This window comes from Lepidochelys kempii, chromosome 7 (assembly GCF_965140285.1).
Source record: "Lepidochelys kempii isolate rLepKem1 chromosome 7, rLepKem1.hap1, whole genome shotgun sequence".
NCBI classification, from domain to species: Eukaryota; Metazoa; Chordata; order Testudines; family Cheloniidae; genus Lepidochelys; species Lepidochelys kempii.
Genome location: NC_136386.1, coordinates 37,493,804 through 37,519,008, shown reverse-complemented (window position 1 = coordinate 37,519,008; position 25,205 = coordinate 37,493,804). Strand labels below are relative to the sequence as shown.

At 42.1% G+C, this 25,205-nt stretch overlaps 1 protein-coding gene across 6 annotated transcripts; it reads left to right on the top strand.

Moving 5' to 3' along the window:
* Positions 1–2,261: 2,261 nt before the first annotated feature.
* On the top strand, positions 2,262–13,984 carry CNBP (CCHC-type zinc finger nucleic acid binding protein). 6 transcript variants are annotated; one of them, XM_078853684.1, is made up of 5 exons: positions 2,262–2,319; positions 11,359–11,499; positions 11,909–12,001; positions 12,178–12,379; positions 12,897–13,984. In XM_078853684.1, exons 2-5 carry the CDS (start codon positions 11,376–11,378, stop codon positions 13,012–13,014), a joined length of 537 nt encoding a protein of 178 aa, XP_078709810.1. In that variant the 5' UTR covers positions 2,262–2,319; positions 11,359–11,375; the 3' UTR covers positions 13,015–13,984. The 6 variants fall into 6 exon arrangements, with proteins under 6 accessions (XP_078709810.1, XP_078709811.1, XP_073208366.1 ...); XM_078853685.1 differs by lacking the exon at positions 2,262–2,319 and adding an exon at positions 2,370–2,484; XM_073352265.2 differs by lacking the exon at positions 2,262–2,319 and adding an exon at positions 2,642–2,818 and having other exon boundaries at positions 12,181–12,379.
* Positions 13,985–25,205: the final 11,221 nt, after the last annotated feature.

The window sequence follows — 25,205 nt, the reverse complement described above, 5'->3', positions numbered from 1 at the left end:
TTGATGCTCTGAGCCTGAGTTCCAACCATTTTAATTTGGTAGGCGGTATGACGCATAGAATTATAAAAATATAAACAAAGGATAAGATTGACAACCAATTTGAAAGAGATCACAATTGTCAATATAAGAACTGGGTTTTTTTACATTTATGTAAATCATATGTTCTAATAAACACACCATACCATACTGATATAACACAAAGTAGATTCATATCTAGAGGAAAGGTAAGTCAGAAGCTATCTGTCTTTTTAACAGTGAGGGTAGAATCATAGAACTGGAAGGAACCTCGAGAGGTCATCTAGTCCAGTCCCCTGCACTCAAGGCAGGACTAAGTATTATCTAGAGACCATTCAGTTCTAGTGGTAATTAACCACTGGAACAATTTACCAAGGGTTGTAGTGGATTTGCGATCACTGGAAATTTTAAATCAAGATTTGATGCTTTTCTAAAAGATATGCTGCAGTTCAAAGAGAAATTATCTCAGGAAAGTCCCTTGCTCTGTGTTATACAGGTCAGACTAAATAATCACAGTGGTCTCTTCTGGCCTTATAAACTATTAATCTCCAAAATCAACTTTGCACTGTCATTTTATTGACTCATGTTTGTAAATTTTAAAGCCATGTGGCAGCTTTCTCATTCATACAACAAACCTATTGCTAGGGAATCACACTGCAATATAGGCTTGAGATGCTGGAATTTTCAGGATGTTGGTGATGACCAAAGAAAAGGAGTAGTTAGGGAAAGCTCTTGGGTGTAATATTTAACCAGTGATTCATTTGTGAAGTACCTAGAAGAAGGGGGATGAGAAGTCATATAAAACGGTCTTTGCATCTGAAGATTGAGGTAGATAGTATATTGTAATATATGTATGAGAATATGCAAAATACCAAAAAACATAAATAAGGAGACAAATATATTTGGGAATCTAATGACCCATAGCTCTAAATAATGTTCTTTTTCCTACAATATTACCGGAGCAGTGATCGATCATTCAGTTGATGAGGTAAGATAAGAACCACTGTTGCCAACTCTCATGATTTTATGGTGACTCTAGTGATGTTTGGTGGAATTTATTAAGCATCCCATTACTGGCATTAAACTTAAGAATTTTCACTTATTCACAATGCCCACCACCACTTCCTGTATGACCTTGGGTAAGTAACTTAGGCCTAGTTCCTCAAAGGTAGTTAAGCCGTTAAATCCCATTGCAATCAGTTGTATCTCTGTGCCTCGGTTCCCCATTTGTAAAATGGGGATAACAGCACTTCCCTACCTCCCAGCGGTATTGTAAGGATAAATTCATTAAAGATTGTGAGGTGCTCAAATACTGCACTGATGGGGGCTATACCACTAACTCCTGTTTCTAATGAGACTGGAGCCAGGATGCCTTCAGGTAAGTGGGTGCTCCTTGAAGGTTAAGAGGCTGCTCAAAATTCCACAAGGAGGCAGGGAAATGGGGAGCAGGAAGGAGTCTGAGGAAGGAAACTGAGAGGTGCTGGAGAACTGATGTGCAGAGAATACGGGGGAAGATTGCCATACAGATGCAAAAACACAGGCCATCCAGGATGATCTTGAGTCCATAAAACTGGACAGCTGGCAGCATGTGCTGAGCACCCTTCCAGACTTCCTAGGACAGCCTGGACAGGTGGTGCCCCCAAAGTGGGGTGCTGGAGGAGACAGAGTCCTGTGCAGGGGAATCAGTGCAGGGAGAGATGGTGAGGCCGGGGGTGCAGAGGAACAGGGGTTCAGTGGAGAGACTTAGGGGTCAGGGGAAGGAGAGGCAGAAGGCTCTGTTTGGGAAAGTGCCCATTGAAGGAGAGGAGAATGTGGGGAGCAGAAGGGAACAGGGAGAGGTGCAGCAGAAGGAAAACATGAGGGGTAGGGGACTGTAAATGAGACAAACTGTGGGGCAAGGGGGGGAGCGGGGTCTCCAGGGGGCGGTGAGGGAAAAGGGAGGTAACGGGGGTCAGAAGTAGAATGGCAGCTCCCCGCAGCCCAGGGACGGGGTCCCTGCCGGCCACGGCCATGTGTTTCGGGTCGAATCGCGGCTACCGCACGTCTTGGGCAGGAAACAACCACCACAGGGGCCGCCAAGGGACTGGCTTTCCTCGCGCACCGTGCGAGCCTCAAGCCTCGTTCAGGATTTTGGCGGGAGGCGGGCGCTGACTCCCCTGTTCTGCCGCATCACCTCACAAGGGCGGGCGGGCGAGCGTTCCCTGCCTCCCCGCGTGACGCGAGAACAACACGGCCGGGCGGGGACCGAGCACTGCGTCTGGGCTGCCTCCGGGATGGGGGAGGGGAGCCGCAACTTCCTAGCTTGTGAGTCACAATAGAGGAAGGGCAGGGCGGCGTTGCGGGAACCCAGGGGAACCTCCGCGCACTGCAGCACCCTCGGAGTCGCCAATCTCCCCGTGACCTTAGAGCGGCGGCGGCGGCGGCGGCATAGCCACCCCCAGCCAACCGCCCCTTCTCCTTCACAGCGCAGTAAGGCAAAAAAATAGTCGAGACTGGCCTGACCTGGTAGGCGGGCACCTCCCCCTTTTCGACGGCGCTGATTGGTCCTCCCATCCCCAGCGGTGATTGGCTGCACGGGGGCAGCGGCGGGTGCCCATTGGTTGTGCGAACGGGATAATGAGCCGTGCGCAGAGTGATAGGGAAGGGCGGGGTGAGAGTGAGTAAGCGCGTGTGTGGGGCCGTGTGCAAACCGCGTGTGGCGCAGGCAGCGGGGCTCTAGTATCAAGCGGGGGAGATCGAAAGAGAACCGGGCCCATCGTCGCCCGGACGTGCTACCTATCGCAGGAGGGTCGGGAGCCTGCAGGTAACCGTCAAGCCGGCTCGTGGAGCGAGCGGGGGGAGGCCTGGCCCCGGCCTGCGTGGGGGGTGGCGGTGGCGCACTCTGGCCTAGCGCGCGGGAAACCACCCGAGCCCTGGCCGCGCTTGCCTGCAGCCCTGGAGGGAGAGGTGGCTAGAAGCGGCGCGTGTGAGGGGTCCCTTCGGGTGGGCCGGGCGCGCTGGCCGGGCTGAGTCACCCTGTGGGCGGCGGTGAGAGGAAGCCATCGCTGGTCTGGAGCCCGACGGCGGAGCGGGTTGGGGACGGAGCGCCGCCCCCCCCCCCCCCCCCCGTTCGAGACCCGGGTGAACCGCCCTGCGGGGGGCTGCCTGGGGCACCTCATCCCGGTGCGTGGGGATGGAGGAGGCTGGTGGCTGGGCCGCAGCCTTTCCTGCGCGGCATGAACACACTTGTCCGGCTGGGCGTAGGGTCAGCCGGCTGCGTCGGGCCTATTGCTCCTGGGGGCAGTAGCGGGTCTGGGCTGTGTGATCCGGGTGGGAAGGGAGTTTGGGGCTGAACTCGTGCTCTGTGTTCAAGCTGCCGTCTGCTCTACCGCTCTTCTCTCATTTGTTGCGACCTAGCGCGAGTCGGGAAGGTGGTAATGGCCAGGAGGGCGGGCCGTGGCGTGATTGCACCATGTGCTCGGCTCAGGAGGGTTGGGGTGTTCCATCGATTTACATCTGACTGGAGATATAGGAGGTGTCCCACTCTGTCTGTGAGCCCTGCAACTTAATAGAGTAACTCCTGCGATAAAGGTTGCACTTCTGATTTACAATCACTTTATTTGAATGTCTTTTAAACTTAGGTTTTAAGTCATCCTAGTCTAGTCTCACTTACTCCAATATTGCTTATCTAGTATCTGGAAGTGAGAGGTGCAGAATAATGTCTTAAGGAGTTGTGGTTATTTAGGTACTTGGGTGGGTCCTATCACCTTAGAATTTGAGTGCCTCTAAAGCCAGGAAATATTATCCTTTTACAGATAAAGTGTAGAGATTAAGTGAGTGACTAAGGTCACAGAGGAAGTCTGGGAGCCAAAAACCGAACACATGGTTTTTAAAACCTTGAATTGGACTTGAACTACAAGACCATCCTTTCTTGGAAGAATTCCATCTTGGTTTAGGCAAGATGAAACCAGTAACTGTTAACTGTATACCCCTGAACATTTAGAATGTTACAATAAATTCATTTGGGGGTGTGGGCTTATATTCATGATGTAACATTACAATTAAGTTTCTATACCCGTATGAATATTTAGAGACCTAAGTGGTGGGGTCAGTTGGGTGGGAGAAGGTAAGAAAAGATACTTGAAATGGTAGTGATAGGCATAAGAGGTGTGGGAATATGTACTATGTGGAGTGGAGGCACAAGTAGAAATATCTTTGCTTGGGATTGTTCTAGTTAGTCTGTTCTATAACTTGAGCTAAAAAAAAATCTCAAATTATTTTTAGGGTGTATTAATGTAAGTAGTAACTCTTTCTGCGTAGACTCTTGAACTGGGGTTGTGTTTTGTGAGGAGGTGGGAGCTAGAGTGAAATTTACACCTTACTTACACTGGCAGTCTCAACTCCTGTTTCAGTTAGCTATAGATCCTCTTGGATTAGGAAGCCTAGGTTTCCCATGTGAATAAGGTTTCATCCAAGCAAGTGGCTTGCAGTCTCTTTCTGCAGCGTACCCTCTCATTGACTTTGCCTCAATCTCCTAGTTTCCCATTTTTTTTCAGTGCTCAAAATGTTTCATGTGTTGGGTTAACAGAAGGCCTTAGTAAATTCCTGGTGATCTGTGGACCGCAGTTTGAGAACCCCATTGTTAAGGCTATGCTTGCAATAGCCAATAACTCACTGGCTCCAATATTGTCTTCCAGTATCATACTTACAGGTCATGTGATATACAGATTAATTGGGGACCCATTAGGGTTACAGTGACAGTATGTCAGCCTGACTGGTATTAAAGAATTAATTCTTTTGGAGGAAGTAAATAGTTCTTTGTGGAAGGCACCTTTGCTCAAATACATGGTGTATAATAGGCCATACTCTAGAACAGGAGTAGACAAATTATTTTTGTCACGGTCTAGACTCCACAGAAAATAATAATAATAAAAAAAAAACCCCAATAATGATAGTAATAAGTACACAAAAAGATGTCAGGGTCTGTTTAAAAGCATCTGGTGGTCCAGATTTGGCCTGTGGTTTGTGTATTGACTACCCTGTTAATGCTGACCTATTTTGCCAGGAATCATATTGTCCCTACCCTCCTTTCTGGAAGCTCATGGGAGGAAAAGTAACTGCAGAGTAGGTTGGCTGGTATCTGATCACCTTTGTCCCTTGATTGGGTTGTGGTGTATGGATCTAACAATATAATGTCAAGTATTGTTCCTGATTCTCAAGTTTGTCACTACTTTTGTTAGTGTGAACTTGTGTCTGGACCCTGCTTGCGTAGATTACTGTTTGGTGAGTCACTTCTGATACTGGTTTCAGAGAGGTAGCTGTGTTAGTCTGTATCAGCAAAAGCATCTGATGAAGTGGGTTTTAGCCCACAAAAGCTTATGCCCAAATAAATTTGTTAGTCTCTAAGGTGCCACAAGGACTTCTGATACTGAAGATGGCTTTGGGAACGGTACTTTTGCCTGCTGGTTTGCCCTTGGAATTCCACAGCATTTTAAATCTCTACTGTGTGTACTGCTTTTGTTTGGGAATAATAGACTTGGACTTTGATCAGTATTTTGGTCTACATCTTTCATTGTACCTGGGTGTTGCTGTCTCCTGGCTGCTGCAGTGAGTGCCTGGTTAAAGCTTCAGCTTCTAGTATAAGATGCTGGTAATACTAATAAGTTGAGGGGAAATATTTAGTAAGTATGGTGAAGATAATTGGCCCCATTGTTGGCAAGAGGAGGGTTGTACTTGCCAACAGAGTTAACTGTGGGCACTTCTGGATTCCAAGGTAGTGCTAACATCTCTCTGTGGACCTCTCAACAGTTCTGTTAGGTGCCACCAGACTCATTGTTTTTGTTCATTCTGTACTATCTACGTAGTGTAAGTGAAGTTAGCTCCATGGGTCATTAAGGCTTGTATTGCAGTACACATAGGAGGGGGGGAAAGGGCAGGGCATTGTGTTGGCTCTTGCCCTTGGATTAAGGCTGATTGACGTTAGCTTTTTTGTGTGTGTGTGTAATCTAGGAAACTGTTTGGGTGCTTGCTAGAATAAAGCAAACTGGCAGGGATGAAAGCCCCTATGAGATGAAGCTGGGGGGAAGCAGGACAGCATGGGGTAAAGTGTGGTGTTTTTTTTCCCTTCCCCCTGTGCATGGAGTCTGGATTTTTCCCTCCCCTGGACAGACCTGTGTCTTAACTCCTTGAAACTGCTGCTCTGCTCACAAGTAATTCAGCAAGGTGGCTTGTCTTCACTTACTTGGTCTTTGCTCTTGTTTGTTTGGGGTTTTTTTTGCCTTTATGCATTTGCTGTTGTAAATATCCAGTGAAGGCAATGGTGCAGGTCAAATTCCATAATCAAGGATTAGATTTATAACTCAGAATGAACTGAAAGTACTAAAACATTAGTTGCTTTTTCAGTTGTTCAAGAAAATACCTTCTAGCTCCATTTTACTCGGACATAAAAACTTAGAATGTATTTTTCAAGCTATTGTATCTACTCTTCCTCTTCTCCCCCAGTCCTTAAGCTTTCCATTATGAGCTATTTGCATTTCTTTTTTGGTCTAACTCTCTGCTTATGGCAGAAGCATTAGTTTATTTAAAAGGTGAGTGCAGGTGCAGTCGGTTTTATGACCAAAACAGTGGTTTAGGAAACTTGACTTCTAACAAACAATAGATATGCTGGACTAACGGTTTGTAAGGAAAAACAATGGAGTGTTATAGCTCTTCAGACCCATTAAATTACAACATTTTTTTAGTCTCATTACTCTTGCTTGCTTTCCAGTGGGTTCTCAGTAGCTTCTTTCTGTAACTTAATTTGACTTCTGGGTATTCTAAAGGAAAAACTTTTTGGCCATAGTGCTACAAGGAAGACCACTTTAAAACTTTAGTTTGGAAAGTCTCTTTACAGAAGAGTGGAACTATGACAAACAGTAACACAACACTGAAAGTACTTGTTGCTAATCTCTGACTGCAACTTTTATATAATAAAAAAAAATCTAACCTTTGATATAAACAGAGTTCTAGAGTTTCTGATATACAAGATGCAAGGTACTGCAGTACTATATTGTGATATGAAAGCTTAAATATACCCACATTCAAAGATCTGGAAATGAAGGTTTTCAGCTCTTTACAGTTGATAAATCTAGTGTAAAAATCACACTGACACTTGGGCCTAGTCTACACTGGGGGGGAGGGGTCGATCTAAGATATGCAACTTCAGCTACGACAATAGCTTAGATCAACTTAGAATTACTTCGCACCCTTGCGGTGCAGGATCAACAGCTGCTGCTCCTCTGTTGACTCCGCTTCTGCCTCTCACCCTGGTGGAGTTCTGGAGTCAAAAGCAGAGTGATAGGGGATCTATTTATCGCGTCTAGTGTAGACGCGATAAATCAATCCCCATAGACGGATCACTACCCGTCCATCTGGCAGGTAGTATAGAGGTGGCCTTGGACATACAATGTATCAGAGTTAAGACTGTTTGTTTGTTTGTTTGTTTTTGTTCTCTTTTTTGAAAGAGCTCTAGCATACTGCTTATGGAGTTCAAGTGTTCTGCAGGGTCCTTGCCTTCCTCCCGCTCTCCTGTGCTGCAGAAACTTAAATACTGTATACCCATATTTCCCTAGCTGACCTTGTCCTTAAAGCCTTTGAGTTAAATTGGGTATCTCTAGTTCATAATATCTTATTTGTGCTGTTTGAGCTTCCAAGGTTCTTCAAGTCCTTGGCTGTCCTGGCTTAATCTTCTCTCCTCCTCCCCCCCCCCCCCCTCTTACTCCCCAACACCGGTTGTACTTGTTCATGTACTCATGGGGTAAAAATCAAGCTCCTCTGAATAGGATATTAATAAAACTTGTTCATGTTTAAATCTTCCAAAATTTTAGTGCATCCTGAAAGGTTTTTTTAGTTGAGTATAATGAACATGAAAATAAGGTTTATAGTAAAGATGTGGCTGTAACCTTAAGGTGACTTGCAGAAGGCATTCCTGTGTGGATTTTTTTGTCAGCTGCACTGTGATGCATGAAGACCTAATGAAAAAATGAGAAGGTATTTATTTTTTTTTTCTTTTTGTTCTTTGGCAAAGGGGCTTGTGTTGAGAAGGTCATGTCAAGTGTGCATAACAAACTGCCTTCTCTGAAGGAGAAAAGGATGTCTATTATATTTGAAACCTCTTAATGTCAGTTTTGTTGGGGTAAATGTCAAAGGTTTAAAGAGTAACTAAAAATCCTTTCTCCCCACTTCTTGCTTAGCTTGCAGTTGCTTGAAGTGCTGACTTCTGGTGTTTGAGTCCCTTAAGATTCAGGTCTTCCCTGGAATATTAAGGTTTATTATTATTAAACAATATTCAGGCCATGATGCATCATACAAAAAACCCCACACGGTTTTTCATTGCAGGTCATCTTTAACTGAGACTCTTGGGTGGCTCTAAATAAAAGTAATGCTAATGACTAACAGGAAAAATTGACCAATTTACATGATTCTGAAAGTCTGCCTCTTTACAAAGAACTGATTGCTATAGATGAACAAACACTCATGCTGTCCAACCTGCAAACAGCCATGAAGGAAAACCTGGCTATGTATTGTAATTTAAAATGAATAAAATCATTAACTCTGCAGCATTACATTTGTTCAGATATGGCGCATACTTTTTCAAGGGACAGCAATAAGCCATATTTGAACTACTGTCCCTAGATGGCTTGTTCGCATATATTTTTAGAACTCAGTCCTCTGTTTCTAGCAGTGTAGTTCTCTGAATTCTGAAGCAGTTTCTCCTAAAAGGTGGAAACATTCTTTTTATTATGTCTTATAATACACTTGTCATCTTCATCAAGTCTCTAGTTACAGGCTATAGATTGTTCTAAGTGTCAGCATCACAGTGGAGGCCCTGAAAGTGACCCAAACTTACATGTGGACATTAGAATTTTGGTGCAGAGAAATACAGTAGTTTAAAGTGACTGTCAAGGTAGGTTAACATAAGCTGTAGATGCTGCAATCAGAGGTACCTTTGAACATACAGAACAGCGTCTAAATCAGTGGTACTCAAACTTTTGCGTTTGCACCCCTCCCCCCTTACCAGAAAGATACAGGGGAAAAAATAGAGGTCCTCAAGACTATAGGAACAACTACACAGTATCTAAGTTTCAATCGCCTGCCACATAAAAGCAGGTGGAATAAAAAAAATTCATATCAAGTAGTTGATCAGTATTGATGCCATGCTAATACTTAACAAAAGTGGCCCATAAGGATTTTCTCAGCTTTCCTTTTTACTTGTCACAAAGTTGCAATACTGTAAGCAGAAGACCCTTATCAATCCTTTTCCCCTCCTTTTTCTGCTTTTTTATTGCACCAATTTTTGCATGTTAACTTTTGTTGTACTCCCCTTTTTTTAAATTCGAGACTTAATAATATGTCTGCATAGTGATTAAAATTGGGGCCTCTGGATGTTTCAGTACAGAATACTTCTGGTCAGCTGGTTGGGTGGTAGTTCTTAGTGTCTGTCTTGCATACACTACTGTACCAGTTTACATTAATCTTCCCATGCAGCATGATGCTGCTCAACAAAATGTCAAAGAAACCTAGGTAACAGTGTTAACAAGTGCACAAATCCAGCTGTTGTACTACTTAGCATGATTGTAGCAATCAGTGACTTTTGTTAACAGCAGAATTTCCTTTGTATCCATGTCTCTCTCCTTGGTCAGATCAGCAGTATAACTTTAGTTATGCAAAAACTAAGTTAATGCAAAGGTCAGCTAAATATAAGTAGAAATGGCAATTTCTAGTTTGAAATTTTCTAATCTCTATCTAGTTCTACAGCAAGTTTAATCTTCATAACAAAGTTTAAATTTTCAGTTTTTGTACTTTATTTCCTGTTAAGCGCAGTCTTACATTATGGTTGAGTATTTGAAGAATTTAATACCTGAATAGTCTAATGATGAGTCTTCAGAAATAAACAGTACATAATTTAGAAGTTAAACATTTGAAACTGCATAGCTAATGTTGGCCATTACATGCAAGCCTATTTTATAACAAACAGGTGGATAGCAACTGAGCTTTTCTGTTGAGTTTCTGTTATACTAATCAAGCAGACTTCATAAAAGCTGGAGTGACTTATGCTGTGTGTATTTAGTTGATCATTGTTTGAGCCTTTGTGTGTGTGACTTTGTGTTGAATTGTCTGTAGTTCAGGTGCTACTAAAGATGTAACTTTCAGTGACTGAGGGAAATTTTCCCAGTATAAAACTTCAACATAGCTGAAAATATGCTGTTTTACTGCGAAAGTTATTCATGTGTAAGCAAAGTTATTCTACATAGCTTATCAGCCCTAGATATTAATGTGCCACAGTTAAAGGACACTCAAACAGGGTTCAAAATTTACTTTTGGCCTAAGCAATCTTCTACAAATTTCAGACTAAGTGTTTCCAGGAATTTTTAAATTCTGAGGAGTTACTTAAAATTCCCCAACCGTATTTGCAATCACATCATGCAGCACTGTAGTGCATGAGATGTGAAAGTGAAACTGTTTTATTTACTAAACTAAAAAATGCCAAAAAACCTTTACAAAATCTTAAGATCTAAATTTGTCAAAACTTAATTGATGGTGTCCTTAAACACCTATTGTGTTCTGGAAGATTCTCAAATAGCTACTTAAACGTGGGTGGGTTGGTTTTAATTGGTTCACTTTTCTACAAGGTTGATTTCTCATTCTTTGGTAGCTATTAAAACATTGATTTGAAACTAAATATTACCTATAGCAAACAAGCCTCCTATTTAGTGTAATGAGGATACATTATACCTATACACACTTCAGATTCTGTTTTCAATCTCTTACAGTGATTGATAGAAAATGGCAAAGAATGCATTTTTTTTAGTTGTGTCACGCTCTGTTTGGATGGAAACTTAATTAAATGCACAAGAAGCATTTTAACTTTTTTAAGTCCTGATACAATCTTGTCATCAAATCATGCTTTGGAATTAAAATAGATTTTAGAACTAGTAGATCTCATCCTCACACCTAGTCTTGATATATAATCGCAGGAAGAAAATGAGCATTCCTGCTCATACAGCTCCCAGTTGGCTTAACTTTGAGTGAACTAAATAAACTGAAACAAAGAAAATATTCTTTCTGCAATTGCAGAAGAGGTTTCTGCAGTGTCAAACTGATTAAACACCTCCACAAACTGGTGCCCAGTGCTTAGCCACTGACTTTAAAATAAGAGTCAAATCACTGACCTAGTTGAAAAGTCAAGTTTTTTTGTATGTACAAAATATTTGTTAAGTTTAGACATTCACTGAAGCTGTCAACTTCAAATTTAATTTTCAATAGGCTCACTTTTAAAAAAACCCATAAATATCTGCTGTAAATTTAAAATGTTTTTATGTGTAGGAAATCAAACCGCAGTGATGAGCAGCAACGAGTGCTTCAAGTGTGGACGTACTGGTCATTGGGCTCGGGAATGCCCTACTGGAATTGGCCGTGGCCGTGGGATGCGGAGCCGTGGCAGAGGTGGATTTACCTCCGCAAGAGGTTTCTAATTTACACGTATCTGAACAAACAGTAAAATCTCACTAATTGCAAATGTGATACTAATGACATCTTTGCAAGTATTGCTTTAGTGACTGAGCAAACACAGATCAAGCATAGTACACTAAATCTATTTTGGTAACCTTATTTTGTCAAGTGTAGTTCCAATTTTAATTTGGTAATCTTTCGTACTTACAGTACACCAAAGTATATTTGCTAAGTCTTAATGAGGACTTACTGCAACCCTCTGCTACTAAATCTTTAAGAATAGTGAAGTTGCTGTGGGAAGGATTGTAAACTGCAAATTGTCACTTTGCTAATGTCCTAACCCTTATGTTTACACTGTCAAGTTGTTTGATGTATATTTTGATCCCTAAATAAAAATGCTTTTCATGTTCCCTATCTAAAATAGGCTTCCAGTTCATGTCTTCATCTCTCCCAGACATCTGTTACCGCTGTGGTGAGTCTGGCCATCTTGCCAAGGACTGTGATCTTCAGGAGGATGGTAAATATTACTAAATTTTTCTATATTTTATTTACTCAATGTTGTAGAAGGGGGGGGGGAAACACGTTTGTCAGTTCATTTAAAAATAAACTGATCGTTTATTTCTGTTAAATGCATGTTGTGTTGTAACTTTATCAAGGTTTTATAGTCTTGTTTGGCTTGTTTTCTTATTGTGGAAGCCTGCTATAACTGCGGCAGAGGTGGCCATATTGCTAAGGACTGCAAGGAGCCAAAGAGAGAGCGAGAGCAGTGCTGCTACAACTGTGGCAAACCTGGCCATCTGGCTCGTGACTGTGACCATGCAGATGAGCAGAAATGCTATTCTTGTGGGGAATTTGGACACATTCAAAAAGACTGCACCAAAGTTAAGTGCTATAGGTAAGCACTTAAAAGTGTTTTTTATAGCACTAAAGCTATAAAAGTATACCTTAAATAGCTGTAAGATATCTTACCCTTAATCTAATTTGAAGTTTATACAAGCTAACTTTGTATATCCGTTTTGGGTATATGCCTATTTTCTTGTGATCTTTCTAAAGAAACCAACTTTGACTCACCACCTGTAATGTTTAGACTAATGTCTGATACAACTTGTTGCTTTTGACTTAAACAGGATTCAGCATGTATAGCAGTGCAACACATTCAGTGAGGTCAGTCAGGATATTAGAAATGGCACACATTTCTCTGGCATAGAATTGAGCTTGCCTAATATCGAAGGGTGTAGTTCCAACTGATTAGAACAGTTATACAGCAGAAGCCTCAAATGCAGAGTTCATTAGTGGTACATCAGGTTGTACTGTTGACGGCAGTGTTGAAGTAGTTCCTGTTCTGGCTTTTGAGGAGGCTAACAAATCCACTTTTAGTTGATCAATAACCTATTAATATTTCTCTCCTTCAGGTGTGGTGAAACTGGGCATGTAGCCATCAACTGCAGCAAGACAAGCGAAGTCAACTGTTATCGCTGTGGCGAGTCAGGGCACCTTGCACGGGAATGCACAATTGAAGCTACAGCTTAATTATTTCCTTTATCGCCCCTCCTTTTTCTGATTGATGGTTGTATTATTTTTCTCTGAATCCTCTTCACTGGCCAAAGGTTGGCAGATAGAGGCTACTCCCAGGCCAGTGAGCTTTACTTGCCGTGTAAAAGGAGGAAAGGGGTGGAAAAATCAACTTTCTGCATTTAACTACAAAAATGTTTATGTTTAGTTTGGTAGAGGTGTTATGTATAATGCTTTGTTAAAGAACCCCCTTTCCATGCCACTGGTGAATAGGGATTGAGTGGGAAGAGTTGAGTCAGACCAGCAAACGCTCTCCATGTTCCATGAGAGTGATCCTTTGCAGGAGGAAGAATAAATCCTGGAAGTGTCTGAACTTCCACAAGTAACTAACTTTAATTTTATTACAATGATGGCCTTGGATTGTCTGACCTCAGTAGCTGTTAATAACATCAAGTAATGTCTTTATCAGGCCCTACCTAGAGCATATAGCTGAGTGGGAGTAAACAAAACAAACAGATGCACGTGCCTGTTAGTGGCCGAGAGAGAGAGAGAGGGAAATCAGGAATAATTAAACAAAGTAACAATAATTCAGTCAATGAATGTTAATGTTAGCAATACAGAAGGTAATGGGAAGCTTTTGAGTAAGTATTTCAAACTAAATCTAAAACCCAGAACATCAGTTACAACATACACAATTTGGAGCTATTCAGGAGTTGCAAAGAAATGCATTTTCACAGAAATCAAGATGTTATTTTTGTATACTATATCACTTAAACCAACTGAGTTTCATTTGCTTGTAATCAGTTTTTAAAGTAAAATGGTAAAAGCAATTGAAGTCCTAGAACACAGAAATGTAATTTTAAACTATCAATAAAGCTGGAGGAGGAAGGGGAGTTTGGCTAAAGTTCCTTTTTGTTTAGCTTTTGTTCATGTACATAGTGCAAAACACCATATTAAAGAGGGGAATGTGGAGGTGTTGAAAAGCTTACAGTTTGGACTTTTCTTTTGTATGAAATTTATCTGGTATAAAGTTGAGTCCCATAACATAAAATAACAAAATACAGCACTATTTACAGGCCTGAATTTCTTTGCATACAGTGACACTTGCAAACCATTGGTTCCTACTTACACTATGCTCTGCAACCTTTGCACTGGCTACCCATTAAACCATCAGTTCATATGTGTCTTTTACAATCCTAATGACTGGGCAGAATAAACTGGCAGTGAAGAGACCAGCTTTATGTATCATGCTGTAATAATATTAACTCCTGTCAATAGCCTGATAAACCATATTGGTATCAGACAGCCTAATTCTTCAAAGGCAAGCATGTCCTTACTAGATGTTTAGAAAGAATTAGTATTTTGACCTATCAAGTGCCCACAGAATATAGGGCAGTGCATTAAGATGTAGTTTTAGGTTGTCATTTAGATGACAGAAGCTTATGACAAAGGTAGAACTGTTAGGCCTTGTCTACGCTACAAAATTTTATTGACAAAAGTGGTGGTGATGACATTCCATTTTTATAATGGTTTGAGCATGTTCCCACTCACTTCCTCTGTCAGCAGAGCACATCCACAGTTGGGGCACTAGCCTAGAGGGTGAGCAATGCACTGTGGGTATCTATGCCAGTCTAGCTTGATACCTTTTGTTACTAGATGTTGTGGGAAGACAGACCAGATCACAGCACATCTTGGGACGGAGATCAGTGTCCCATGATGCGTTACTTTCTGTCCCAGCACTCCATAGGCTTCTGGCTTTCTTTTGTGGCATTTTTTTCAGTGGCTGTCAACCTTGCTGTGCACCTCAGCATCTTTGTGAGAAGAGATGGATCCTGCACTGCTCTCCTATGTTTAACTGTCATGAAGACATGGCAGTGCAGTTAATCGTGACGTTCCTAACTGAAGACTTCCAGTTGCCTGACATGCTGTGGGATTGCTTTTGGCATTCACAAAACAGCTGCATAGGGTAGACGGTCACTTTTGGATTTGTGAAACAAGCATTCAATGGTGGGTTTGTGTAGTTGGTAGGTGTGGGATGACAAGCAGTGGCTACAGAACTTCTGGATGCAGAAAGCCACCTTCCTGGAACTGTGTGCAGAGCTTGTCCCAGTACTGCAGTGCAAGGACACCAGAATAAGAGCTGCTCTCAGTAGAGAAGTGTGGAAGCTGGTCACTAGACTGCTAATGATCACTCGTGAATCAATTTGGAGTCGGGAAGCCAACTGTTGGGGCTGCATTAATGAGAATGTGCAAGGCAGTTAATTGCATCCTGCTACAAAGGATGCGACTCTGGGAAATGTGTATGAGATAGTTAGGAAAACCCATTTCTGAACTGTGGAGGGGTGATAAATGGCACACATTCCAGTTTTGGCACCAGACCACCTTGCAACAGAGTACTTCTAGAAGAACGGTTACTTCTCCATGATGTTGCAGGCACTTATGAAACACCCATGAGTGGGTCACTGACATCCACATAGGGTGGTCCAGGAAGGTGTATGATGCACACATCTTCAGAACACCAGCCTGTATAGAAAGCTACAAGTGGGAGTTTCTTTCCAAACTAGAAGATTACAGTTGGGGATGTTGAAATGCCCATAGTGAACCTGGGAGACCTGGCATACCTCCTACAGCTGTGGCTCATGAAACCTTACATGGGGAAACCTGGACAGCAGTAAGGAGTGGTTCAACAGGCTGAGTAGGTGCTGGATGACAGTGGAATGGGCTTTTGGCAGATTAAAGCCATGCTGGTGATGCCTTTTTGGCAGGTTAAACCTTAATGAGGAGAATTCCCATGGTCATAGCCACATGTTGAACATTGCATAATCTTTGTGAAGCTAAGGGTGAAAGACTCGCTGAGGAGTAGAGCGTTGAGGTAGACTGCTTGGCAGCTGATTTTTGAGCAGCCAGATACCAGGGCTAGCAGGAGCCCAGAGGGGGGGAATTTTGAATCTGGGAGGCTTTGAGGCAACACTTTGAAAATAAGAACCAGTAATGTAAATCTCTAATTGGTGCTGCAATGTCATATTACACGTAGCTTTCTTAAGAAGTAATGGTGATGTTTTGGGGCCTTACATTCCAGCAAGCACACGAATAAACTGCCTGTGTGTGTATTGGTGGTGCCTGCTATCTCAATTTGCAGGAACCAAATAAAGGTGAGTTACAATTCAGAAACTTTGCTTTTATTGCACAAGGAACAGCACACACAAAGATGATAGGAAAGGAGATACCAGGGAAGGGCAGACTTTCGGAGTTGTGTGTAGGTCCCGCTATCATTATGAAAGTAGTCTGGGGGCAGGGGGAACAGAAGTCATGGAAAGGACAAGAAGCAGAGTTTGGGAGGGCATGGAAAAGAGTTCTGAACGTGCTGCAGGGGAAGGCAGGCACAGATCTGTTCCATCTGCAGTATTATTAAGGACTTCAGCATCTGTATTTGCTCCTCCATTACTTTAATCATCTGCTCAATAGAGTCCTTAAATTCCTGCTATTTCCGGTCTATCCTGCCTTTCGGCTTCCCAGCACTTCTTCCATTTCCTTTTCTCTGCATTGGAGCAGTGCAGTATCTCTTGGAACGTCATTTTTGCTCCATCTTGGGTGCTTTGTTTATCTGAGTAGATACAGCAGTTTCACAATGGTCCAAGCCAGGTCAGTGTTTTCTGTGGTCACCTGGGAAGATGCAATGAGACCTCTCCACCCTGAGAGAACAGGAAACGGAATTTCAAAAATTCCTGGGGCTTCTAAGGAGGAGGGGCAAATGGTTGGTTGGTTACCTGGCTGCAGGGCAGGGGAGTTCAAACTGCTGACCAGAGCTGTCACCCTGGGCATTGTGGGACACTTGGAGGCCAATTAAAGCAATTTAAAATTAAGTGTGGTGTCTACGCTGGCACTTGGTTGACAAAAATTTAAAGAAAAGGAGTACTTGTGGCACCTTAGAGACTAACCAATTTATTTGAGTCTCTAAGGTGCCACAAGTGCTCCTTTTCTTTTTGCGAATAAAGACTAACACGGCTGTTACTCTGAAAAATTTAAAGGAAAAAGACTTACCTCTCATTGGGGTGGTTGTATTTTGTCACCAAAATGGCATTTTTGCCCCCAGAAAGTCACATTGCCGTGGTTTTTGCCAACAAAACTTCAGTGTAGACAAGGCCTTGATATCTGATGATTGTAATCAAAGTAACTCAAATTTACTGAAATCTAGTTTCTTAATTCTAATCTCACAGGAAATACATACTTTCCATTTTAAGTGAAGAAACTTTATACAAATATGCTTCATTTTTTCCATTAGACGTTAGCCAGAATAACTCATTAAAATCATTACTTCAACTGAGATATTACAGAATGTTTTTGTTTTGTATTACAAGCCTGACAAAGTTATTTCTTTAATGCCAGCTTTACTATGTCTACTTAGTGATTTTACAGGTGAGTGCTGTGGAGCTCCCCCCTCAGAAGTTGCCAGGGGGTGGTATTTAATGTGGTATTTATTTTCATGCTAAAATGCAATTGGAACAGTAAATGTGTCATCTTACAAGCAATAAGAAACTAAAAGCTGCAAATTGGCAAACAAAGTGAAAATCCACCAAAGGTCCTTTGCAGAGAGGGGAGCACTTTCAAAAATTCAGGGCATGCTGATTACAGTCTAATACTAAAAACTGGCACTTAAATAGCCTGTGATAGTACCCAAATTTCTATGGTAGCTTTAATATGGTTATCACTAAATCAAGTCTGCAAATAATCCTTTCTGCTCTTGTGTACTTATTTTTTTCACTTCGCAATGTTCCATTTTGGGCATGCAATCCAATGGCTTCAGTTGAAGCAGCAGCTGAGTTCCTAATTAGTTTATAGCAATCTGAGTGTCTTCTAATTTATAGATAGTGCCTATTGTCTGAGCAGTTAATTGCTTTTTATTCATCTTAAAGGTGAAGTTACATTCTTGGATGTTTATATGGCAGCAGCCAGACATGCAGATCATAGTCTTGCTCCCCCTTGTGTAAACTGTTCGTTTATACAATGCCTTTGAGCATTCATCTTGATTGAATGGGGGAGGATGTTGAATCTAAATGATTTTTAACCTGCTTTTTTCTAAATAGACTAGAGCAACAGTTTATATCTTAAAAATTCTTAACTCACTCAACCTCTCTCATGGGTCAGTATTACCATTTCAATAGTTATCAAGTCTGTCTTTTTTAACAGACTGGAGCTTAATTTCTAATATTGGAAAGATTTTCTGTTTGGTTTTTCACCCTTTGTACATAAAGTAACAACTAGAAACTCAAGCTTGCACCCTTTATCTGGCTCCTCACTGGAACAGAAAAAACTAGTCTTAATGGCATTTAAGGTTTTGGGAGTTGGGCTGTTATAGCATGAGGCAAGGTCACATCTTTGTATTACCATAGCACATAGGAGCCCTCATCACAGACTAAGACCCCATTACATGGTCTTTACTGCAAGATAGCAGTACTTTCCCACAACTCATCAAGAAACCATGATACCTAAATCCTCTAAGATTAACTTATTGGTTAGAATAGGTCTTTGAAATAGCAACAGCTGGTCCCTCAGCTAGGTCACTAAGCTGTTTTAAAGCAACTGATTTAAGCTCTGTTCATATTCTTGCTCCTTACCTAAATACAAGAGTGAGGATACTCTCCGCCAAGAAGCGTGGTCATACTTAACAGCACTCACTCTGATTCCATGTTGTCCTCGAGGGTATTTCCCATTTGGTCTCCCACAGACCAATTCCCTGGGGGTGGGAAAAGGCAGTTTTCAACTCAGCTGTACAGAATTTCTTGAAGAGTAGGCTGTTTCTCCTCCTCCTCAGATTCTCTGGTGTATTCTTCCCCCTCTTGAACAAACTGGGACAGGAGTGTCATTGCTGTGGAACTTAAAAAAGGTTGCACTGTCTCTCTAGCTGCTTAAAAGAGAATCCTTCAAGTTGACAGCAGCAGCTGACACCTTTAGGAAACTTATTTGACCTTTTGAAAAGTGCCTATATTGTATTTCATCCCTATTTCCCACTTTATAGATTTATGAAAATCTGAAAAATGTGTAGAAGAAAGCTCTAGCCTTCAAGTTTGGCCACAGCCCTAAAACCCTTCAAGAAAATGATGGTGGTACTGGCTGCTGCCTGTTTGGTAGGGATTACTGTGATCATGTAGCTAGACAAATAGCTAATTTAGGGTACTTATCTTGGGCAGCTGGGCTTGGGACCAGCTCAAAGCTGATGTCTTTCCCTTGGGACTGATCAAGAAGGTAAATGCCCCTGTGACCTCTAAAAGAGTATACAGACCCATAAGCAGTGTAATCTGGTGGGTTTTTATACAGGGTTGCTGTGGTTCAATTGCCTGACACAGTAGCCTGCCCCTAATGTCTCAGCCTGGCTTCCACTGGTCTAGTTGCCCTTTGTAGGGAGATGCTACCAGCCCTTCCAGTCCCAAGACTCCCCAGACTTGTCCTTCCCAAATTCTTAAGACCTCTCAGACTGTTCAGCTGGGGTTTATCACCCCTCCTCAAAGGTTTAAAGGTGTGAAACCAGCCTTCTGAGCTGCCAACTTTTATTAACCATACACACTCCAAACAGCTTGCATGCTAGAGAGCTGTTACTGAGAAAAAACAACTTGAAATTGATATTTGCTTTCCCTTAATATTTCACAGGTTACACAGAGGATAAACAAAGGTGTAACCTCAGGTTTTATACTTGCCTATTGGGCATTCCTCTACTAATTAACTTATCTTTAGTTTCCCCCTGTCCCCCTGCTAGTTGTATGAGGGAATCCAATGTTCAGCCAGCCTCCTGCCTAATCTCTGTCCCTCAATTTCTGAATAAAAGCCCTCAAGCCCAAGCCTGGTTGTAAAAAGTTTTTTTCCCTTCCCTTCTTCCCCCCCGCCTCCCTTAATCTCTCTCCATAGTGACTCAGTTATTTAGAGTGGGTCAATTCCCTCTTGATAGCCCAGATGTCTCACTGTCTTCCCATTAAATGTAGTGGTCCATTATTGTCTTTTCTTGAACTGTACAGTGGGTGGTTATTTGCAACTGGTTTTCATGGCTTGGGAGGTGTAGTTGAAGACATAGTATTGGTCATGAGCACAGTTTTCTATACACATAAATTCATAACCACAGCCTGTATACACTTCCTAATGATCAAGTTCAGAACATTACGAACTTTCATAAGAGCTTATTCAATGTACTTTTATAGTACAGTAACACAGCATGCAATCAGCTCATCTGCTCATTTTTGGGTTTTAAACCACCTGCCTATTAGGATGAATTGTCTCCTATCAAAGTAGTGCCATTGGCTCAGCTTCACTGAAGGAGCAGACTGCCGGGTTTCTCTTCAGGAAAGAGCCATCCAGTTAACTTTTCAAATTGGAAGTGATAGTATCAAATCAGATCCAGATGTGTTGCTTAGGTAAACACTGGAAAACAATGAAGGGGATGCCACATTATCTGTGAAAGGCTTCATGTAATGAGAGACTCCAATCTCCTCGTTTGGGGAGCTTAATGAGACTTCATCTGGTTCAAAGAAAATAGTCTTTTGTCAGAGGCATTTCTCAACACAAATGTTCTAGAGGTCAGGAAATTCCTAAATAGCTCTTGTTAAGCTACAGTTTTGCTAGAATCAGCACATTGTTTGTTTGCAGGTTAGGCAAAGCTGCTGTAATGACTTTAAGTCATCAAGGTGGAGCAAGTTGAAAACCCTAATCAAGGCAGTAAAGCTACCATCTGTCTATTTTTGAGTGCTTCATATTCCAGGGAAATAAACCTGATGTGAAACTGCTTCAGCCACAAGGAAACCCATCTGAGTGTGCGCTTCCCAAACAGTGGTGGATTTTTCTAGGCAATCCAGCCATAGACTTATATATACTACACAAGAAAATTACAAATAAAGGTTCTACAGCAAAGGGAGGCCACCAGGAAGCTGTCATAACTTGCCCTTTTTCCTCTTGTGTATATGTATATGCCCTTTTGTTCTTATTTGGATGCTGAAAAATTCTTTTCCTAATGGATACTGCATCTCTGAGCTGCACATTGAGAAAGAGCCCATCTCATCTGCACTAGCACCAGTGCAGCCATCCCCCCAAAAAGGATGATCAGGTAAGAGCCCCTTTTGGGAAGCCAGATGCTTAAAACAAACCACTTGAACATGATTAATAAATTGTGGTATAGTTGAAAAGATGGTGGCAAAAAATTGCCACTTGAAGTGAATGTCTTCTCATTCATAGCATAAGAGGACTAATCATAGCACACCTTGCAGAATAAAGCTTCAAAAAACAAATGGTCTGCATCAATGAATTTAGAGCCTTTGGACGCAAATGTTCTAGGACTGAAAATGCAATAGCTTCTGTTAAAGAAACTTAGAAAGCTGCTGCTACCAATCTCTGAAGGTCAGCAGGATTTACTAGGTCTTACGTGATCCACAGATACCATCTGTATCTTATAAAGTGTGCAGTTCTGCAACTATAAGCCTACTGCTATGGAATTTACAAGATTGGCACGTGGTAAACTTCATTTTGACCATTGACACCTCATATTTCTTACAAGATGAGGCCAGTGAAGACTGTAAGGGCCGGGCTGTCCTACAGGCCTTGTGAGTTCCCTAGGCAACACTTGTAGGTTCTGATAGCTTTGCCAAACCAATAGCTATGACTTAAGGAACTTCGAAGTTTTGCAGTCATACTTGGTGGAGCCTCAATAACACCTCCCCAAGAAATCACCGCACTGTGCTCAAAAATCTAATAAATTCCATTGTAGTAATGGGGGAATAATCTAATCTGCTCCCCTTGGACTGAACAGGAGTGTCTTGGCTTGAAGAGAGAGGTTGCTGCTGCTGATCTTTGGACCTCTCAAAGTTAGGTGTCGCCCAGCTGTTCTGAAAACTAATACGACTTTCTTTTCTGAAAATTATTTTAAAAGAAAATCAGCACTGTAAACAGTGTAAGAAAGAAATAGACACCTAAGAAATTTGGTTTTATTTAAGAAGAAACAAAACAAAAACAAAACAAAAAAATCCCAGTAAGTAAACAAAATGTATTTCTAGACCAAAAACTTTAGGAAGAGCGAGTCAAGGCTGGAATTACAGAAAATCTCACTGGAATTTTGTAGTTCATAAAAAATATTTCCAAGTCAAGGATTTTGCAATTAAGGTTCCATAAACATAGAACTGTCTCAGTGTTATTTGCCGCCAAAGTAGTATAATAGCTTTAGAAGCTCTTCACATCATAGACTGTAAATTTCTAATGTAATAGATTCTGTACATGCATTAGGAGAACGATGTCTCTTTTCCATATAGAAGTAATAAGGTCTTAGTTTCAGTGAATGTGGTACTTTTGCATGAGGCTTTTCCGAAGTTTTGCAAAGTTGATTGTATCATTGTTTTCATATTTAATTCAGTAAATCCTCCTGTTTTGAATTTGCTGTCTGCTGCAGAATTTCTAGTCTGCTGCACTAGTGCCACAGAAACCAAGGAGTCTTGCAGCAAGAGACCACATGTGGTGATTATTATTTCTCTCCCTCTTGTGGCTTCAGTGTTTTTTTGGGGATAGGAGAGGAAGGAGAGTGGCTAGAACTACTTCCCCCAACCTCACATTCAGCTGCTCCACTGTCCCAACCTCAATATTTGCCACTGAAGGATAAGGACAGTACTGTAACTGGACGCCTCTGATAGAATGATCAGAAGTGAAATAGTCAACGATGATAACATTTAAAATTTCATCATGTATGTTTCAGCTTTAATACACCCCATTTAGAGGAATGAGGGAATTTCATATCCCTCTCAGATATTGTGTCAAGGTGTCGGTAAACTCAGGTGACAACTGCATTGGCTTGCACTTTGTTCATGTTTGGAAGGTTTTCCTTCAGGAAAAAATAAAAGGCTTAGATTCTGAGGCACAATTCTACACCATAAAAGTATTCAGCATAAAAAAGCTTGCATTCCAAGCTACTACTAAATATTAGAATAATAGAATATCAGGGTTGGAAGGGACCTCAGGAGATCATCTAGTCCAAGCCCCTGCTCAAAGCAGGGCCAATCCCCAATTTTTGCCCCAGATCCCTAAATGGCCCTCTCAAGGATTGAACTCACAACCCTGGGTTTAGCAGGCCAATGCTCAAACCACTGAGCTATCCCCCCCCCATGAAGAATATTTTCCATTTTATCTGAAAGAGCTTAAAAAAAAAAAGACTTATGTAAATCACAGTGTAATCTAACCATTGGTATATTGACCTCAAAATGATGTCCCTGGGAGTTAGAATTTGCAAGTTCTTTGGTCACAGAGTTCATGGAGCATATCTGGCTTGTATGTGTATGATGGGTGAGCTAGATACAGTGGGCTGGATTCTCCAGTCTGCTGCAGTGGCAGCTCCTCTGCCTTCTGTGCCAGCTGCCTCCTCTCATCTAGCTACAGAGTAGAAGGGAAAGGGGTTATGGTGGAGTGGAGTTCTGAGGTGCTTCTGTGCAAGTCTCACTTGCTCTGGGGTTGGAGGATGTGAGATCAGGGAGTCATAACCAGGTATTCAAAGGCCTCTCCTCATTGCATCTGAATCTACCCCAATGTGGTTTCTAAGCTATATACAAGGGATGGATTGGAGTCTTCAGCACGTAGTGAAATCTGTGGACCCTATGTGGAGGGTAAGATGCAGAATGTTTTGATCCGTGGACTATAGCAGGAGGTTGGGCAGTAGGAGGGTCTGCTGTGTGGGGGTTGGATGGTTCACAAACCATTACGTAGAGTTTAGATGCTGATGTGTGTGTGTCTGTAGATAATATGAGAAACTACAGACTGGGTAAGATTGATTAGGAATATAGGATCACAGTTTAAATGTACAATGCAAAGATAAACAAAATAGTGCCTTTTACTGCTTCTTTATGATGTATAAAGACACCCTGGTTTAGGGGGAGGAGGAGGAGGAGGGAATTTTGCTTCCTCCTCATTTGGCCTATCAGGTCCTCGCTTGCTTTTTGGGGTATTTGGAAAATTACTTGGAGGATCAAATATGAGTTGCAGCTGCATCTTCCCCTACTGTGACCTCATTATTCATTTCTTCCAAAGATGTTGCCAAAGTCTTTCAGCAAAGAGAAAAAGAGCTGAGAGAGAATACTTAGACAGCAGAAAAATATTTTTCCAGTTTTATAACAAACCGTACCTAATAAAATGGCAAGGCCACACAACTGTAGAGACTGATACAATACTGTATATATAGCTTTAGGTTGTCTGGCATCCAGAGTATTCAGCATTAAAAAAGCAAAAAGGTTACTAAATATTAACATGAAGAATATTTTCCATTTTATCTGTGAGAGCTAAATAAAAAAAGATGTAGATCACAGTGTAATTCAATCATTGGTATATTGACCTCAAAATGATGTCCCTGGAAGTTAGAATTTGCATTTTGGTCTCTGATTTAGATGATAAATGTTTTAAAATGCATGAAGCCAGACAACTCCATTTCAGTTATATATCCAAGAAGACTCCAGGATGTAAATCATTCCAGTAATGGTCTGAAATGAATTATGTTCCATAAATTGGTTCCAGATCATCTTGTTACCAACAGCACCAGATGAAGAATTTATGCATTTTTGCTAAGTCCACTGTCACCCCATTTTAAAGCTCTGCCATCATAACTGTAAATGAGATTCAGATATGAAGTCTCTTAGTTTTGGGAGGACAATACAATAGCTGTAAATCCAACTGTTTAGCAGGAAAGCTGCTGGCAATCTATCTAGGACAGGGGTAGGCAAACTTTTTGGCCCAAGGGCCACATCTGGGTGAGGAAATTGCATGCAGAGTCATCAATGTAGGGCTGTGGCAGGGGGTTGAGGTGCAGGAGGGAATGCAGGGTGTATGTGCAGGAAGGGGCTCAGAGTAAGGGGTTGGGGTGCAGGGAAGGGTGTGGAGTGTGGGAGGAGGCTCAGGGCAGGGGGTTGGGGTGCAGGAGGGGTATGGGCTCCAGCCCGGTGCTGCTTACCTTGAGCGGCTCTGGGGTGGCAGCAGTACGCAGCGGGGCTAAGGCAGGCTCCCTGCCTGCCCTGGCCCCACGCTGCTCCTAGAAGCTGCTGGCACCACATCCCTGGGGAAAGGTGGAGGGGCAGAGGGCTCCGTGCACTGCCCTCGCCTGTGGGTACCTACCCCACAGCTCCCATTGGCTGCAGTTTCCCGGTCCCAGCCAATGGGAGCTGCAGGGGGGTGGTGCCTGCAGGCGAGGGCAGCGCGCAGAGCCCTCT